Below are 14,227 nucleotides of genomic sequence, written 5' to 3'. Positions count from 1 at the left end.
CGTCCCCTATACATCATTGCTCCTTCAAAGGCTAGAAGGTTGTGGCTGGATTTCATAATAATTTTATTTATTTATTTATATTTCAAAATTAGTCACTGCCCATCTCTGACTAATCAAAGAGTGACTCTGGGTGGTTTACAATAAAACAAGAATAAATACTAATTAAAATACAGTAAACCAGTGTTCTTAAATAAGTAATATTTTCCAAGGCATAGATGGTAAATAAGAAGTTCTTAATCTATGGGAGCATAATAATGGAATAGATCTCTTATGAAACCCGTACCTGCGTCCAAAAATGTCAACTGAGGCTAAGTCCATCTGCATTGCATTACAATATTTCTATATCCCATCCAAATGTTTAAAAGAGGATGTAGTAGTCCAGCATGTGACTACTTCACATGGTCACAAGAGCCAAACATGAGCTCATAATTTTGTGATAAGCAGCTATTATGCAGCTACCTATTTTTCCTTCACTGACTTTCAGCTGGTGACAGAAAGTGAACAAGCAAAGAGCAAACAAAATTTGTCTCCCCTTGTAGCAGATGGATGACTAATAAGCAGCACAGGCCATAGGACTTTGTGTCATGTCTCATCAGGAGAAGGAAGAACTGGATATTATAGCACAGCCTGAATCTGGCCAGTCAGCTTCTCCTACACAGCTCAGTAGGGAGAGATGCTGAACAAACCACAAGATTTCTACTGCAAGATTGGAAGACAGTATCATGCCTCATACTGCGTAGATTAATCTGATGCACATTAATATACACAAAAGCTTAAACCTATATATGCCTATTTCATGATCTCTTTGATAAATACGCTGCTCCAAACAGAGTGCCTTCTTTGACATGATTCCGCTAACATGATTCTTCAGCTGCACTCATAAATATTTTCCGGCGCATGGACACCAGCTCTGAAAATATGCTGAATCCCTCCTGCTGCTGAATTTGAAAATGCCACCTGACTGCAAAAATCAAAAGAACAAATCAGATAAGAACTTAACTACCATGGTGGATTATGTCATAGGCCCCTTCCAGATGGTATAGGAATTCCAGTTGGGCATGGATGCAATATTATATTAAGATTATTAACCAGTCATGGTCTTACCCTCCTCTGTAAAGACATTTAAATTGCAGACTATCATTATCTCCTGTGATTTTCATTTTTTACCATATATCCAGTAGGATAACACCCTTCACATCCTGAAACTCCCATTATTCAGCTTACTTGTACTGAGCACACTTGTTCAGCTTAATTGTCAAACTGTCATGTTCACTGTTTCAATGTAGTTTATACATCGTAACGTTTCACATGCCATGGCACTGACGCGCGTTTCTGTTTGGGAGGGAGCTGCTGTGAGACCTTGTACCAAGCTCTGTATGTGAAATCAGTACAATGGAATGTGTTTGGGTTATTTTATCTGCTCAAGGACTTTTCCCGCAGACCATCAGAAACCGTTAGGAGCACCTGGGATTGTGGACTTGAGCAGATAAAATAACTATGGCCCCATGCTTCAAGAAGTTTGTTCCCTCCCTTCTTCCCACAAAGACAATGGCTTTCTTTAGAGAAGATAAGTAGGGCAGAAAGTAACTTGAGATCCATTGCTTATGAATATTTATGTATGACTGCATCATCATATGAATAAGTATACTTATATCATCTCCTTCTCTGTGATGTATAAATATCAGTGCATTCCTTTTATTTTCAGGGGGAGGCACCCACTATTTTTGGTGAGGACCCCTCCAGTGTGCACTGTTTAATAAATACTGCAGTTAAGCCTTGATTATTTGCTATGAGTCTTGTGTTTGATTCCACACTGACAATAAGTTTGCCATCTCCCAGCTATCACCTATCTTGGGAAAATGTTGGAAAATGGCATAGGAAAGCATTCACAACAGATGGTACAAAATTCAGAACAAAAATAATCCCCATTTTGGGTCATATACTGTATGATTTCTGAAAAATCTGGGTTTGATTAGGAATGAATTGATATGTGTGGGTGGGTATGCATAGAACTTCTATAACTCACTCAAAGTAACTCAAGCCAAGAACAAAACAAAAATGGGAACTGAACATTTTTATTTCAACTTTACTTCCTCCTATATTACTTCCTCCTTTCTCACCAATTTTTAACAGAACTTTTCTTAGCATGCATAATTCTCCTTGGAATGATATAGCATTCTTCTCAAGAACATACAAAAGTCTTGTTTATTTTTTTAAGAAATGCCAGGAAGACTATCAATTGTCTACTGTGATTTTTTTGTTTAAACAAAGTTTTTTCAATAGCAAAACTTACTTTAATATTGAAAATCCCCTCTGTTTCAAAGTGTGGCTTTTTTTTTAGATTTACAACTGCATCTATTTGACCACATGAGGCATTTCCTGTGTGTATGAGTGCTGAGTTAGTAGTCTGAAACACACAGAACTACTTCTGTGCATTCAATAAATCTGAAGTAGCCTCTTCCCATGGTTAGGGTAGGTGGGAGTCAGTCTTTCTGTAGGTCAATGCATGCTAGTGTTAATGTCAAATTCTTGTACTGTGTTTCCATGTAGCAGTTGTGCAATGAGTAAGGCCTTTATTCTTGCTACCACTCAAATAGAAACAGGTTTAATAGTAATTACCTTGTAGAATTAATTATCTTCTGCTTCTTGTGTAGATAACCTGCAGGATATTTAAACCAGCAAAAAATCTTCACTTAGAATATGAAAACAGTTTGCTCAGTTATTTTAAGAATGAGAACTATATACTAGAAGTCCCAGTGCATGTCCTTTCATTATCACCTTTCAGAAAGTCTCACAGTCCATTCACTCACTAGTCTATCTTTTTTCTGGGTTTGATACAGTAGTTAAATCATGTAATTTGAGAGTGTCTGCACAGCATCCACTTCTAAAATACACAATTGTTGTTAGTTGGAATCACTACATACACAAAACCATTTTCAACCTGCAGATACTGCTTGTTATAAGAAGGGAGGTTATCAAGCCCTACCAGGCAATAATTATCCTCAGCCACTTCTGCTTTACATGCCCCTGCTGAATGCAGAACCTTAACAGTTGCCACTCTTTTGAAAAACCCTTTATGCTCTCACTTCCTTCACTAATGGATAATATTCATGTTCTAGCGAGGTCTAGCATGGCGAACTATGCCTAGGAAGTGTGAAGCCAGAATAAACTTCAGTGGAGGTCCTTAGAGGTCTTGACATGAAAATCAGTCATCCAACCTGGGTCAAGGCTCCCCCAGAATTCTAGTATGTGGGAAGCTTTAACCTTTGCTTCTTTACATCAGCTAGATTCCCACATATTACCAGAGTCATCAAGAGGAAAGATCCCAATGATCATTGCAGAAAATACAGCAGGCATGTTTCAATATTCATTAAATAAAATAAATCTTTGCAGTGGGAATCCCAAAACATGTTGGAAGTAGAGGGTAAACCGGGAAGTGCTATGCAAAGGAAATCTCTCTATCTAGAGTCTCCTACAAATGCTTATTATGGTATTTTACTGTAGTGCTTAGGCAGCATTTCTTCTGAATATTTTGTTTATCGTTTTCATTCAGTTTGATGGAACAGAAGTGACTGTGGTTTATTTTTCAATGGAATCTTTGAGAATTTCTATCTCACAACAATGAAATGAGCTCAAAACCAGGGGCACAAGAATTTCTAAAGCCACTGAAAAGGAGGTAGAAAAACAGAAGCCTCTATGCAGAGGAAGAAAAAATTTGAGAAAATTGAAAACAGGTTTCAGCTGTTGATATTCCCCATTGCTATGGCCTTTCCTGCAGGTTCTCTGTACTTTGCACATCAGCTGATAAGTTTCACTGCAAATTCTTTAAATTTTAATGTCAAGATTAATATCAGCAATAATAATAATATATAAACATTTATGTATTTACTACAATTGGTATGCTGCTCCCATCCAAACAGGACTGGGCACACACAACATATATTCCTAGTTCTCTTTAATAAATCTTGTAAATTTATTTATTATTCAAATTTAATTACCGCCCATCTCCCCCAAAAGAGGATTTTATTAAATGCTTTAATAAAAGACACACTACTTACACTTTACAATTAGCAGGACTATAATGATGAATAGAATTGCACCTATTCCAAAACCAATATATAGGCCTATCCAAGGGCGTTCATTCTTCCTTGGCTCCTTTGCCGTTACAGACATATGGAATGAAATATTCTGAAAAAGCAAATAAACAACAAAAAAAATCACAGCAGAATCACACTTTGCTGAAGAGTTTGTTTGTTTGTTTAATGAAAACTGCCCAGAGTCGTCTGGAGCCAGACAGCCTCTAAAGTATATTAATTATTAACATTCATGCAAGGTTAATGGGAGCATTTATTCCCATCAATTCAAGATTTTACCTCAAAGAAACCATTCATCAGATTACTTCTCATTCATTCATTTCAAACTCTTCCTCAGAACTGACACTTATACTGGTGGGTGGGTGGGTGGGTGGGGGTGTGTTTTAAGAAAGATTTATTCAAACTTAAAAAGTATATAGTTATAAATGCCAAATTTGGCCTACAAAAGGTTCAAGTTGCTCCCACATTTATGTTGTTCAGGAAATTATCTTCAATAATTTCCCAGGCCTTGAGAAAAGGGTACTTGTCCAGCCCCTTTTGTTTTGTTTTTATATGTTTGGGTTGGTTTTTTTTTGTTTTGTTTTGTTTTTTCCTCTTCTGGTTGGTTATTTATTTTATTTTATTTATTTATTTATTTATAAATTGATTCACTGCCCATCTCTCCCCAACGGGGAGACTCTGGGCGGCTTACAATAAAACAAGAGTAAAATATAAAACCATTACAATTAAAATGCAATAAAAATATAAATATAATAAAATCTGCATGGTGAAGAGATATTAATCAGACCTTCAGTGTGGTAGGTCCCTCTGGATCACTTCATGGCACTAGCCATCCCCAGGTATAATTATTTGCCCTCCCATTCCAAGCCTGCCTACAAAACCAGGTCTTTATATTTCTTTTCATTATATTCTTTTATATGCTGGTTTTTAACTGAAAGCTGCCCAAAGTCATTTTGGAGTCATTCAGCCTATAAAATAAATCAATCAATATTTTTTTTAAAAGATCACAAAATGTTGTGCAAGTGTTCAGATAAACTTTTCTTTGGCAAATTGTTAAACAACACTGAAAGAAGGAGTGGGGAGGTGAAAAAACCATGCCATGCAGTTAATAGCAATCTTAAGATGAGACTGCAAAAACTGTATAATTCTATCTGGCAGTAAAACAGTTCCATCTATAATTCTCCTTAGAACTTCTGGGATGTGGACACTAATACTTTTGAAGATAGATGGATGGATGGATGGATGGATGGATGGATGGATGGATGATAGAGACAGGGCCGCAACTGGGGGGGGCAACCGGGGCATGTGCCCCAGGTGCCACGCTGGGGGGGTGCCAAAATGAGTGCTGGGGGGGCACCAAAATGGGCGTGGAATCCATGTTTGCCCCGGGTGACACAGACCCTAGTTGCGGCCCTGGATAGAGATAGATATACTGTAGATACATACATACATACATGCATACATAGTGTATTCCAACCGTGATTGGAACTGTCTTCATCATTGGTTCTTTATTAGGTGTGCCACAGAAGGAAACAGCAGGGTATAATAATAACATTGACCTATCTTCACTTTTTAAAATTGAATTTGGAATTCTTTGAATTTGTTTGCAACCTGTGCAATGGTAGATGCTGTATATATTGTTTACACAAACGATTGAATTCACACAATATAGTCCTAGATCTCTGTTGTAAATCTCACAAATTAATTTAAATTGTGCCTGGTAAGATATTAATTCATTTTCACATGAACTCAGTATGATATAAAAAGTTTCAAATTTTCAATACATCTATTTTCCTATTGCCTCCCTTCTCTTTTATCAGACTGATTGATATGATACATACATATGCTTCTACATTTTGTGAACCCATTTACCCAAGAGTGGATGATTTATTTCCCCACTCCTACCCCCCTACATGAAAATGTTATATGAGATACTATTGAAGTATGTATAATCATCACAATAATCTTCTTATAGAATAATCTGTTGATATAATAAATATTACTACTAGAGGGTCTGATAACAAACCTTAGAGGCTTCAAATACCATTTCTTCTTCTTTTCTTTTTTTCTTCAAATACCATTTTTTAAATCTCCGTACAAAGTTATCATTAAAATTCATGCAATTCCTTTCTATGTAACTGAATGAAACCTGAATGTATGGTTTAGCAATAGATCCTGTGCTAAGGGAAGAGAACTGTAGACTATCTGAAACTCAGATATCATTCCTGGTGGGTTCTTCTCCAACTGAAAAGCTAAACTAGCTAATTCAGGTTCAATAAATTTTGTTTCTTACTATTTCCTCTAAGATTTGTTTGTTTGTTTGTTTTGATTTTGAGGCTGCCAGACTACTTAACAACTCTAGACAGCTTACGATTAAAACAGAAGAAAAAACAACAACGTAAATCAGAAGAAAACACAACTGACCAAAGGCCAACACAATACCAAAAGAACTAGAACCTCCACAACCACCCTATCCCAAGGCCTAGGAGAACCACCAAGTTTTTAATAGTTTCCTGAAAGTCATTAGGGTGGGAACTAAACAGATCTGTGAAGGGATATCATCCCAGAGGGCAGGCACCACAACAGAGAAGGCCCGTTTCCTGGTCTCACAAGGTGACCAAGGTGTGAATGAGTGTCTGAAGGGCCTCCTGGTCCAGAAAATGATGCAACTGGTGCACAAGATGAACCTGTGCAAAGGACCTCAGCCACAACTGCCACCTGCTCTTCAAGCAAGAGTTGTGAGTCCAAGATGACCCTCATATGGTGCACAAGTCTCACATAATGAAGTGCAAGCCCATTAAAAACTAAAGACAGAATATCCCAGAACTGGGAGGGCCAAAAAACATAGCCCCTCAGTCTTGTCAGGATGGAGCCTGAGTATGTTCTTCCCCATTCAGGCCTGCACAGGCACCAGGTCAGGACTTCAGGAGCATCGCTTGGTCAGCCTGGCGTTGAGATGTACAATTGGATAACTGCATGTTGATGATACCTGACCTCACCCAGCAACTGATATCATTATCAATTGTATTGAAAGCCACTGTAAGATGAAAGAGCACCAGGATGGACACCATCCCCATCCCAGTTCCACCACAAGTCATTGACAAATACAACCAATGTTGGCTGTGTACTGAACCCTGGCCTGAAAGCCAACTGGAATGGGTCCAGATAATCTGTTTCCTTCAGGGTCCTCTGGGCCTGAACCCTGACCACCCTTTCTACCACTTCCCCAAACAAGAAAGGTTGGAAACTGGATGGAAATTGTCCAGGATCACTGAATCCAGTGATAGCCTCTTAAGAAGGAGGTGCACCATGGCCTCCTTCAAGACTTTGGGGATTACCCCTTCCCTTAGAGAAGCAGACAGCACTGCATGGGCAACCACAGGTTACCTCCTGGGCAGTCTTCACCATCCAGGGGAGACCTGGATATAACCAAGCTTACAAACTGGAAAACCCTGTACACTTTACAGAATCAAATTCACTCCATATAATCCTATAAAACCTTGCCTCTGGCAGTTCAACGGGATATGTCCAGTCAGAGTCTAATTCCAAGCAGATCAATTTATTTGCCCAATAGCAATAATATTCCTCACAGTAGCTCTGCACTTGGTCCTGTGGCACATCTCTTCCCAGGAGGGACTGGGTCACTTTAAACAGGGCTGCTACTTCACTGTTCTTATTGCCACAATGTAATCCATAATATGGGTTCTCACTTATGTTCGGTCAGATTCGCTCTTCTGTCGTGGCAATGTGGAAGACTGTTGTATTTTGAGGAGTTTTATTTTCTCCTTCACACAAAGAAACTCAGAGTTTATTTTGAGTTATATTAATGTTTAGCTGGCTTGTTGTTTGTTATTTGTTTAAAATGGGGTGGGGGGGAGAGAAAACCCTAAGATTGTTTTTGTTAAGCATTAGCTTATCTGCATAGCTCCTCAAACTCTTGGATTATGCCATAAACAGGAGCTCCAGACCTGGGAACTATCCAGTCAAGGTCAGATCCTGCAGTCTCGGTACCATGGAAACAAAGTCACGAGCTTTTAGGGCCAGGCTTTGATAGAAACCTTAGGGATGCCTCTTGAGCTGGGCGCTTGGCCACAGACCTTGGCACCGGGTGCTGGGTGCAAAATGGGCTTGGGAAGCTTCCCCTCAGACTTGGGGCTGAGCACTCTGGAAATGGAGCCGCCTGGGGTATCTTTGCTGGGAGCTTCTGCACAGACCTGAGTGTCGGGTGCTGTGGAAATGGAGCCGCCTGGGGTATCTTTGCTGGGAGCTTCTGCACAGACCTGAGTGTCGGGTGCTGTGGAAATGGAGCCGCCTGGGGTATCTTTGCTGGGAGCTTCTGCACAGACCTGAGTGTCGGGTGCTGTGGAAATGGAGCCGCCTGGGGTATCTTTGCTGGGAGCTTCTGCACAGACCTGAGTGTCGGGTGCTGTGGAAATGGAGCCGCCTGGGGTATCTTTGCTGGGAGCTTCTGCACAGACCTGAGTGTCGGGTGCTGTGGAAATGGAGCCGCCTGGGGTATCTTTGCTGGGAGCTTCTGCACAGACCTGAGTGTCGGGTGCTGTGGAAATGGAGCCGCCTGGGGTATCTTTGCTGGGAGCTTCTGCACAGACCTGAGTGTCGGGTGCTGTGGAAATGGAGCCGCCTGGGGTATCTTTGCTGGATGCTTCTGCACAGACCTGAGTGTCGGGTGCTGTGGAAATGGAGCCGCCTGGGGTATCTTTGCTGGGAGCTTCTGCACAGACCTGAGTGTCGGGTGCTGTGGAAATGGAGCCGCCTGGGGTATCTTTGCTGGGAGCTTCTGTACAGACCTGAGTGTCGGGTGCTGTGGAAATGGAGCTGACCTGGGGTATCTTTGCTGGGAGCTTCTGCACAGACCTGAGTGTCGGGTGCTGTGGAAATGGAGCCGCCTGGGGTATCTTTGCTGGGAGCTTCTGTACAGACCTGAGTGTCGGGTGCTGTGGAAATGGAGCCGCCTGGGGTATCTTTGCTGGGAGCTTCTGTACAGACCTGAGTGTCGGGTGCTGTGGAAATGGAGCTGACCTGGGGTATCTTTGCTGGGAGCTTCTGCACAGACCTGAGTGTCGGGTGCTGTGGAAATGGAGCCGCCTGGGGTATCTTTGCTGGGAGCTTCTGCACAGACCTGAGTGTCGGGTGCTGTGGAAATGGAGCTGACCTGGGGTACCTCCACTGTCATTATTAAGGGGCTCCTGACCGCCTATGGGAGACTGGGTATCATCGTGCTTGGTAGGTTACGATTTTTCTTTCTTTATGCTTTCCTTTCAATGCTTCTGTTTGATCTGCTTAAACTGTGTTTCTGTTTAAATCTGTTTGCTTAAGTTAAGAATAAAGCTTAAAATCTCTTTATTCCCTGGTGTGCTTATTGTCTCTGGATCTAAAAGAACCAATTGTCTGGGCACCTGATCACTGCCTGGACACTTGGCAGAACGGCTTCTATTGTGGATCTTCATCCCTCAGAGCTCCTCAGATAACCAATGTGCACCCTTGGATTGGCACACAGGGAGGCGCCATATACAGGCAATATAATCTAAGGTCTCTGTTGTTCACCCATTGCAGACTGCAGCTAAGGCCTCAGCCAAACGGCCCACCAGATCCTCAGGGAAAACTCCAAACTCCCTCTTGAACCCAGCCATGTCCATCAGTTGCCCGGGGCAGGCCAATCTAACAGGCCCAGATTCATCAAGATGTGGATGGAAACAATGAAAAAGGTGCATTTCTTTCAGTTATAGATCAGTTGTAGAGTGCTTCCAATTCAAAAAACTGAGTAAAGGTGTCAGACACTATCAGCTTCAATTTGGAGTCATTCTGTATTTTCTCAATGCTATTTCTGTCATTTGTATTCCCAGAATAAACCTCTTAAGAAGTGTCATAATGCCTTTTGATGCCTAGCATTTTGAACCTGATAGCTTTGATATGATTCATGGACCCCAACTCCCTCCCCACTTTTTTTTCTTGAGACATCACCATGGTCACACTTGCTAAAATTTATAGCCAATTACTGAAAATTCAAGACCCAAAGGAGAAGTAGAAAAGGTAAGCTAGGTTTTCAGAAAACGTAGCATATATAAATATCTACCAATCCACACACACACTCTCTCTCTCTTTTATGTTGATACTTACATCGAGCGGAGATTCAGTAGTGAATGCCCATCTGGGTTCAGAAACAAAATTAGACTTACTGAAATGTATAGGGGTTGTATGAAGCAATGCTGAAAAATAAGATTATTACTATAAAACAAATTGTATTCATATAACTGTCTTTGAAGGCACAGAATAAGTAGAACCTTTTCAAAGTCAGAACTCCATATAATTTGTATGTATCATTCACTATATTTTTTTCAACTTTCCCCCATTTTCACTGCTGAGCAAATCTTACAGTGTTAGATAGACTGATATTTGTGTTTTGACAAGCCCTTTGGGGGACAATGGTTCAATGTCGTTTTGCTTTGTTATAATTAGATCTCATAACTTAAGACACATCATTTCAAAGAACATACAGACCCTTGCATGCATGCATATATATAGTACATGTGGATGGATAGGGAGATGTCTTTTATGAAGGACACAACAGAAGAGTTCCCTATCAAATGAAGCCCAGTTAATGACTGACTGGCTGTCATAATTAATACATAACACATGTAAATACCATTTTGTATATAATTTTTGGATGGTAATAAAACTGCAATGAGAGAGAATCATTAGATTAAGTTCATAAAAACAATATTCCTTTTCAAACATAAAGACATATATTTTTTTAAAAAAAATCCTTTGTAGTATACTGAAGGGGCACATGACAAATTTAAATCTTCTGCTTACCTTCCTTGATCAGTAATTTAAAATGCTTTTTCTCATCATTGAACAAGCCTTGTATCTCCACACGACAACAATATGTTCCCACATCATCTTCTGTTATGTTGGCAATGGTCAGAGATACATCTCCATGATTAACATTTCCCATTAGATGGTATTTTTGGGATTGCTCATCTATCTCCAGCTGTTTATTAATGCTGATCATTTTATTGGGACAACTACCCACTGAAGGACAACTTTGTCCCCAACAAGTATATGTGAGTCCATAACTCTCAACTGAATAATGACATGGTAGCGTGATGGTTTCACCCACTTTTCCTTGTATAACAGTCACAGCACATGATTTGAAGGTACCTGTAGAGGAAATGTTACAATTAATTTTTTTTTTTTTTAAAAAGAATGAATTTGGAAAAATGAGGTCATAGCTTCTAAAAGGATTTTCATCTAAGCAGCTTTCCTCAGAAAGAATGAAATTGCTATCTGAAAGATCCTCCCAAGCAGACACTATAACATCACTTCCTCAGTTTGCTGAGTAATACAAAGAAAATAAAAGCAGAATGGCAATGCTGGTTTAAAAAAAAACCACCCTGTGGTTGCCTGGCAAGAATTCTATTTCTTCCCTCCAAAGCAGTTATTTATCACTAAGTAACCTTTTAAACTTTTTGTCATAAAATGTAAAATTTCAGTAGCATGGTCTCACTGTAGAAGTTCTAGTTATGTAATGTTTGGTCACTAACAAGGGGCATCATTTGATAATATGATAGAAGTTTTCTGATGGATGGTATATAGAATCTTCACACATTCTCTTCTCAGCTTAGCAAACTAGCAAATCTGTTTTCTTAGCAGATTATGTGTTGTTTTACGTCAAATGAAAGAACACTGAACCACTAATTTCCTCTGGGGGGAAGACCTTTGGTAGCTCACAGTTACAGTATGATGAATACATTATCATATCCTGCATTTTAAAAAAAAGCTTTAAAAGTTTATTTCTGTTTTTGAGAGTTTGTTTCTCATATCCTCACACCAATTTTGTCACCGTATTCAATAGATAGAAAGCCACCTTTTCCTATTTTATGCTTCTTATTTTATAAAGCTGGGAAAATATAATTAAGTCTCATATTAGCACAATGGAGATAATTCTATACTGAGAAATCTCAGAGGTCCTTAGCACACAGTTGTCACTGCTGTGTATTTTTAGCCAGATACACATGAAACTTGGAATAAACATTGATAGTTTCAGTATGATTAGAACTAATCCTTCTCAAATGACATTAATAAAAATTACAGATCACCCAATGCCTATACCCATTTGCCCTGCATAGGATAATCAAAGAGCCTCAAATTTACAACTGTTATTCATAAAAGTGTATACATTTTATTTACTCTTTTTATTTCGACTTTTACTAATTTTTGCACTTATATTAGAAAAAGGATTCATATACTGTATATTATCGGAAGATTAATAGTGTTAACACTAATGCACATTCTAAAGAAGACACAGTGCTGTTGACGACTTTTGCTTCCCATGATGTAAAAAATAGCATATGAAAATGATGTCAATATATTAACTTTCAGCCATATATCCATCCCACTTCTAACATGTTTATTCAGAAATAAACCACCCTATCTTGTGTCCTAGTATTGGAACGGCAGCTTTAAAATACATATTGGAAGTTACAATAACCGGCCAAAATTCTGACAAAAATCATCCTACCAAATACTGTACGAGACAAAAGCAATACTGTTACAAAGATGTCATTTATGAAAATGTAGTTACCTGTTAATACCGTGAAGAGGATCTGTTTCAGAAGCAAGCAAGAAAACATGGTAAAGGACAAATCACAGAAAAGATTCCCTTCTACCCGTTATTTAATAGAAGGCTCGTTTCCCAGACAAGTTTCTGAACTTCTGACTCATGTGTGTCATCAGGCACAGTAGCTTGTTCAGAACTTCCTCTGTCTGTCATAAATTCAGCAGCCTCTAGACTGCTCTGCCTGATCCAGTCATGTGGGACATGTTCGAATTTAATGTTTCACAGTAAAATAAAATAAATAAAATAAAATAGTTAAATAAAACAATTAAATAAAATATAAAATCATAGAACTGGATTTCTGCTGGGCTTGCCTTAGCTTTGCAATCCCACTATTGTTTTTTAGTTCTTTTATTATTTCTAAAATGTTGCTATCCCTTTTTCATTATAATCATCATAATTCCAAATTGGGGATACAAAAAAATTAAAACTGTAAAACTATGACATCTTTAAGCCAGAGACCGTGGAAGGTACAGAAGCATAGGTTGAATCAAAGCAACTGATTTAATTAAAATAATTTATTTATTTGTTTGTTTGTTTTAATTTTTTTGTCCCACCTTTATTATTTTTATAAATCACTCAAGGCGGCGAACATACCTAATACTCCCTCCTCCTCCTATTTTCCCCACAACGACCACCCTGTGAGGTGAGCTGGGCTGAGAGAGAGTGACTGGCCCAAGGTCACCCAGCGGCTTTCATGCCTCAAGCAGGACTAGAACTCTCAGTCTCCTGGTTTCTAGCCCGTTGCCTTAACCACTAGAACAAATTTGTTTTCCAATGACACGAAAAGCTTACAAAGTACATGAACCATAACCAACAGAAAGGTGATTTCGCACTTGGGGCTCCTGCATCAGAAATGCCCTCTCTACAGATGCTGCATAGCAGATTCTTGGCAAATCTGGTGCCCCCAAGAGGGCATTCTCACCAGAGCTTATTGACATTTTTTATCCTCCATTGAAAACAAGAGTTCTAAAAGCGCCCACTGAGTATGCATCTGCTTCTTGGAAGGGCATGCAGGTTCTTCAGGAACAAGCAGATTTCCCAGTTCCTGGACAAGGGAAATCCCTACCCATAGTTTCCCCATTTCCTTGGGATCTGATTCCAGCTTATTTTCAGCCTTATAGTCTTGACCCTAGTCACTGTACTCCACAGTCCTGTGGAGTATTGGAGTGGGGAAAGCCAAGATCAAGTGCCCCCTCAGCCGTGGAAGCTCACTGGGTGAGTTTGGGCCAGTCCCTCTCAGCCCAACCTACCTCAAAGGGTTAGGGGGAAGAACTGGAGTGTGGAATGCTTCCTTTACCCTATCTGTCCAATAAATGATAAAGTACCTAAAATTTCTGCAGAGGGTGCTGCTGAGAGCATTGTACGGAAGACGTGCTGAACTGTGCCAGGGAGGAATGTGTTTAGGCTATCTCTGAAATGTCAAGGTCTTTTTACCCGTTGATCAGCAGAGCTCATTAGGAGCACCTGGGAATGTGGGGTGAACTGTATGTGA

General features: G+C 39.7%; 1 protein-coding gene across 1 annotated transcript; it reads right to left on the bottom strand.

Annotated features, from left to right (window-relative positions):
* Positions 1-687: 687 nt before the first annotated feature.
* LOC134492276 (hepatitis A virus cellular receptor 2-like) lies at positions 688-12,819 on the bottom strand. Its single transcript, XM_063296455.1, has 6 exons — positions 12,700-12,819; positions 10,929-11,276; positions 10,233-10,321; positions 4,059-4,188; positions 2,620-2,659; positions 688-961 (listed from the first exon to the last, which is right to left on the bottom strand). The coding sequence occupies exons 1-6, from the start codon at positions 12,746-12,748 to the stop codon at positions 868-870; spliced, it is 750 nt and encodes a 249-aa protein (XP_063152525.1). The 5' UTR covers positions 12,749-12,819; the 3' UTR covers positions 688-867.
* Between the last annotated feature and the right edge of the window lie 1,408 nt (positions 12,820-14,227).

This window comes from Candoia aspera, chromosome 2, assembly GCF_035149785.1.
Source record: "Candoia aspera isolate rCanAsp1 chromosome 2, rCanAsp1.hap2, whole genome shotgun sequence".
NCBI classification, from domain to species: Eukaryota; Metazoa; Chordata; class Lepidosauria; order Squamata; family Boidae; genus Candoia; species Candoia aspera.
Note: the sequence above shows the minus strand (reverse complement) of the source record. Positions and strands in the feature narration are given on the sequence as shown.